At 36.5% G+C, this 5,948-nt stretch overlaps 1 protein-coding gene across 1 annotated transcript in view; it reads left to right on the top strand.

The window, feature by feature from the left end:
- htr5ab (5-hydroxytryptamine (serotonin) receptor 5A, genome duplicate b) overlaps window positions 1-5,605 on the top strand; it is a 16,537-nt gene extending 10,932 nt beyond the window's left edge. Inside the window, exons 3-4 of the mRNA XM_016280057.1 lie at window positions 4,360-5,341; window positions 5,426-5,605. Coding sequence (XP_016135543.1) covers window positions 4,360-4,692 — 333 coding nt within the window. The 3' untranslated portion in view covers window positions 4,693-5,341; window positions 5,426-5,605. The remainder of the gene's footprint in view (window positions 1-4,359; window positions 5,342-5,425) is intronic.
- The last annotated feature ends 343 nt before the right edge of the window (window positions 5,606-5,948 follow it).

Here is a 5,948-nt window from a genome sequence, read left to right as displayed (position 1 = left end):
TTTTTTTACTAGTGGGTGCAGGACACTATAGTTCATTTATGTAAGTGAGGATAGCAAAATAAAGTCAACTGTGACAAATCATACCCAAAAATTCTTCATATAGTGGACTACCAGTAAAATTGATACAAATTTGGGTCCAAAAATTATTCAGACCGAGTCTGGGAAAATAATTTAAGGTCAGGTTTGCATGACAGCATGCCCAGGAGACTACAGGCTGTCATTAAGGCTAAAGGTTGCCCGACAAAGTATTCATAATTGTGTAAATACTGTCATACTAACAGCTGTCTGAATAATTTTTGGTTGATTGTAATCTAATACATACCTTTCTATCAAAGTTATCTAACATTATCAAGATGAATTTGTTCTGACACAGTTTAACTCTGAGTTCTTGTCATATTTTATTACCATTTTCTAAACTATAGCGAATAAACTGATAATGTGAGAAATGTTGAAGGTGTCTGAATACATTTTGGTTTGACTTTATCTATTTGATAAATGAAGTTAACCAACTAACATTGTACATACCCTTTTGGTTTCTGTACCCAATATTTAAAACATTTACAAATGTAATAAAAATAGCGGTATCGGTACTCGGTATCGGCAAGTACCAAAAATAAAAGTATCGGTATCGGGCGAGTAATGGAAAAAGTGGTATCGGTGCATCCCTAATATTTTGTATAACTTATCCATCTTTTTGCATCTCTGTAATGCCTTTTTAAGCTATTGGGATCAAGGCATGGTTCACACTAACCAATCTGTTAGTATAAGAGCATATTTGTAAGTAACCAGGCTTTGTATGCCTTTATATAAAGGCCAGGACACCTGTGTGACTCATAATTCCAATCTCATCTCCTTAACTGACTCCAATTAGCTTTTGGAGAAGTCATAACAGAGTTTCACTGACTTTTTCACTGACAGCCTGCACTGTCAATGATCACACAATGTCTTCAATACAATGTAAAAGAGTACAACTGGTTGTGTGTTAAAAGAGATTCTATCAGCAATTCATAGAGAAATTCAGATTTTTTTAAAGGGTCCTCTAATGTATTCTTGCCACTGTGTGTACAGATAGATGGATAGATAGATTGAAAAAACTAGTTGAGTAAATGATTCAGTGAGCCACTCATTAAAAACTGCTTGTATATGCTCCGGGTAGGTACTTTTTAACAATTATTTATATATTTACTTCATTTAATCAAGTATATATTATAGTATAGTATTCAAGTTGCTCTGATAAGATGTCAAATGGACAGTTCACACAGGATTGTCAAACCCACTCTCATTCACTGTGTGAATCTGCCATTGAGAGTTTGTGAGGTGCCAAAAAAAAAAATATGAAGAGGGCTAAAAAACAGAGAGAATAGAAATGTTTGGGTAACAGTGTGAGATGAAGATCAAACATCACAGAGCTATTTTCTCAGAAGGTAGGCTCAACCCACAGGAGCTGACACCTGCCCCACATTGACACAGTTCCCGCCCAACACACACACGCCCAGAGTGAGAGACAAATGTATAATTAGAAGCAGCTTCTCACTGCTTCCTCACACAGAACAATCATTTGTAAATATTAATTTCTGTACTGGCTTTTTAGATTCCCAGATAATCCGTTTTCAACATAATTATATTTTAGTGATGAAATTTCACATCAAATAACATCACATGACAATATAATTTTAACAACATCCTATAATTAATTTGGCATTCTCCAATTTAAATTCTCCATATATAAAGTTTGGATTAATCACAGTAAAAATCTAGACTGGATGGATGCTCTGTGTCCACCCTCTTTCCTCAAGGGGAAAATCTTAAACTGCAATGTTAAGGTAGACACGCAATTAAAGCCTAATTCCATTTATTGGATTCTTCTGTCTCTCTTTTAATTCTATTCTCTTCCTTTGTTCTCTGTATGGCTCACCTTTTTGTCTTTTCTTTTGTCTGCATTGCTAAATTTATCCACCCTATGTCAGTGTAGTGATGAATAAAAAGTCACAAAGATGACATTTGATAGTAAGAAAGGCAAACTCCATAACAATCCAACCTATATTCTATTTTAAAACATACATAGACTTAGACATAAGGTGTATATATTGTAATATTCTTTTTTTATTTTAACTGATTTTATCATTTGAAATAGAAAAGGTTTTCATTTCTAATATTAAAGAAAATGTACAAAAGAACACCTACAAAAGCAACCAATACAATCAACATTCTCTACATACATTCAATGCAGAGAATTTGATGAGAGAATGTGGCATCTTTGGGGTGTGTCAGATACCAACTGCCACTCCTTTTTCATACAATTTGCATACACATCTTTAGGTTTTATCCAATTATTCTGAAATGTTTTTTTCCTCAACCTGTCCACCATATTTTATGTCTTGTTCTACCTTTTGTATGCACTCAAACAGCCTCACACTATTTCTTTTCATCTGTGTTTTCACATACTTAAGTCCATTATTCTCACTAAAGTACACTGATCCAAAAAATCAGTTAATTGCCTCGTTGCCTCCTTTGTCTGTCGAAACGCACAAACTAACACATATATTCGCATGTAATTGTGCTTTGTTCTGCCACAGTACTCTGTGCACTCAACTACAGCCTTTCAAACAAATTTAAATAATATTTTAAAAACACAAGATGGAAAACATAAACAGTGTTCATATAATGTTATACATTTAGAGATTAAAGATATACAGTTAGTTCTGGTCCTCTAATTTGATTGGATAAACTGCGCTTTAGAGGCATTGATAGTTCATATAACAACACTGGGATGTTTCACTGTTTATCACTCTGCTTGTCTGTTTGCCCCGTTCTAGACTAGAGTATGTGAATGTTATGGAAGTGGAGTAAAGTGGTGCAAGTTTAACACACTGTCATTCTGTGCATTGCTTGGCAACACATGAAGCTTGATGCTTCTTTTGAAACTTTTTTTTGGCACATAAAAATCTGTGCTATTGCTTAATTATACATGTTGGTGATTTTCCAACATAGAGAATCATCTAGAATATTACTAAAGACAATTTTCCAAAAGGGTGACTGTGGGGCAATTGAGCCAAATGCTTTGGGCAAGTAGTGTGTGATCCAGACAGTTCAGACTTCTTAGTTGGTCATAGTGAACTTTGTGAGCAAATACAGGAAATCTAAGTCTGTGTTTATTTAGAAACGTCACACCTCTGTTTTCAAGGGAAACAATGTGAGATTTGTCACATAACAACTCAGTTTCACAAAGCTGGGGAAAACTGCTTCGTATTTTACAGCATTAATGCATGTATGTGGAATATACTCTGATTGTTTTTCTCCTTACTGTAATTGGGTTTCAGCTCCAGGGGTTTCAGCATTCAATCTATGGTAACTGTGGCATTGCATCGAAAAAACAAACAAACAAACAAACAAAAACGTCTTCTCGACATAGCGAATTCAAATAACTGTTTTTTTGAGGGCGGGCCAGAGCAGCTAGTAGGCGGGCATTATGCAAATGTATAACACGTGGTGCGTTCACAGCATGTCATAATTACCGTAATTTCTAGATGACAACACGTGACTTTCTATTCTGAGCTGTTTCTATGGCAACACTATCAATGCCAAATTGAATCTGCAGTGGTCACATGGTACAAGTCGGAGCTCTCAGAAAATTTCCAGTTTACTCTTTTACATTTTAATTATGTTGTAATTACACGTTCTACAAGGAGGTGAAGGCTTTTTTCAAGTTGGAATCTTGCAATTACGGTAATTACGACATGGCATGTATGCACATATAGTGACGTAGCAAAGTCATGGAAATAATGGCAGGACTACAAGCAAGGCATTTCAGGCAAGTGTTTTCTGTTGGAGAGATTAACTCCATTTGACATGGACTTTGTGCAGATCGTTTAAATGCAAACTGCTATACACACGCTAAAGGAAAGGTAAAATTGAGAAAAGCCTAGCGGGTGTCCTTTAAAGATCGTTGTAGTAAAAATGTGACGTCTAGACAGATATGTACAAAAGGAATTTTTTACTGCCTTACAAAGTTACACGGCTTCAAAGTGTTTTTGATTAAATTTTGAATTATGAGATATGAATTTAACAATTAGTTTTCTATGAATCTGTGCATAGTTGATCCAAACACGTCTGACACAGAACTGATCACAGAGACTCAATTTTGACAAAATGTGTTTTTTGCCCACCGAGCAACATAAAGTGGATAAGGTTGATATAGATTGTAGGAAAGCCAAAAAAGTTGCCTGCTATCAGGCAATAATGAACCATTTAAGCTTTAATGTGTTTTGAGAGCAAATTCTTTAGTTTACTTTCAAATAGTTGTGTGCTTCATTAACACTACCAATACATTTCTTCATCATCCTGTTTGTTTACTGCCAGGTTAAAGAGGCTGAACGACAGCCACAGATGGCCTTCACAGTTCATCACGCTACTGTATCGTTCCAGACGGATGGCGAGACGTGGCGAGAGCAGAAAGAGAGGAGAGCGGCTCTGATGGTGGGCATCCTGATTGGTGTGTTTGTGCTCTGTTGGATTCCCTTTTTCCTTGCTGAGCTCATCATTCCGCTCTGTTCATGCGACATCCCTCCTGTCTGGAAAAGTGTCTTCCTCTGGCTGGGTTACTCAAACTCCTTCTTTAACCCACTCATCTACACAGCCTTTAACAAGAACTACAACAACGCGTTTAGAAACCTTTTTTCCAGACAGCGATGAGGAACAGAAAGACCAAAATGAAAACCTTTGGGTTTTATGAGTAGAAAGTGAGAAGAACATCAAGAGAAGCCTTCTTCTCAGTTCAGACACAGAAGACACAAAAGCAATGCACTCGCTCTAACCGTTGTTCCAGGAGGAAAGGGGATTTCCAACACACATCAAAAAACCTGTAGGCCTGGTGTTCAGATTTTCACCTGCTGGTGATAATATCCGTCTGTGTATGGCTGCTGCTGCTGATGTCTTCATGGTTAGATAAGTTTGGCACTATCTGTGAAGTCATCAGTGCTGAGATAATGCAAGTCTGCCATCCAAGTGTCGCCTCTAGCAAAACTGAACCACTCATTCGGACACTGAGCAAACTGTCTGTAGTCCTCGTCATTTCTATGAACTCTTGAGAGAGAAACCTTGGTTGTTTTCCATTGTTCTTGAAGGACATCAAAGCCATTTTTCTTCTGTCAATGAAGACACAAAGTAGGTATATGTACACGTTATGAAAGTCTGGCCTAATTCATATCCTTTCATTCCCCTAAATAATGACCTGGCTAAGGTGCCATTTGTATTTCCATCACATTTCCTTTCATTAAACTAATTTTTCCTTAAGAAGAAAGTTGATGTGTAAAAGATGTACAAAGACGATACATGATTTCAGGTGAGATATGGTGTAATAAAATGAAATGGAAATTTTGAACAAAATAGTTGTTATAAATTACCTAATAAATGCCTTTGTTTCCAGGCAGCACATCTCAGCATTTATGTACATGACCATGAAAGGATTCAGCTTTCCTCTTTGTAAGCTACCATTGTAGCAGAGTAAACTGGAATATGGACATTACATGAAACGAAATGTAAACATGCCTGCAATTCCTTTTTTTTGATGGGAGCTGTGCTGCAAGTATTAAATAAAAGATATTGATCTGGCGTTCAAGGTTATTGAAGATACAGAATAATTACTCTTTTCATTGGTTATCAATAATCGGAGGTTCAATGTGAAAAGCTCAATGTCTCTCAACACTTCTTTGTCTTTATAAGTGATGGTGAAGGCCTTCTGATTTTGTATTGCCATGTAGAGGCTTGTCCACACATGTCCAGAGCCGAATTTTTTGGTAGCTTATCCTAACTGAAATAGCTTCTTCTATTAGCAAAAATACCTTGCTAACACTAAAATGAATAAGAAGGTCAGTGACAGCTTTGTAATGCCCCTAGCAGTTATCAAATGCTTCCAGTGCATGTGCAGAGAATCACAATAAGTATGAGAG

The sequence above is a fragment of the Sinocyclocheilus grahami genome, unplaced genomic scaffold (genome assembly GCF_001515645.1).
Source record: "Sinocyclocheilus grahami isolate Dianchi unplaced genomic scaffold, SAMN03320097.WGS_v1.1 scaffold136.1, whole genome shotgun sequence".
In the NCBI taxonomy this organism is placed as follows: domain Eukaryota; kingdom Metazoa; phylum Chordata; class Actinopteri; order Cypriniformes; family Cyprinidae; genus Sinocyclocheilus; species Sinocyclocheilus grahami.
The sequence above is the reverse complement of the archived record's forward strand: the minus strand, read 5'-3'. Positions and strand labels throughout refer to the sequence as shown.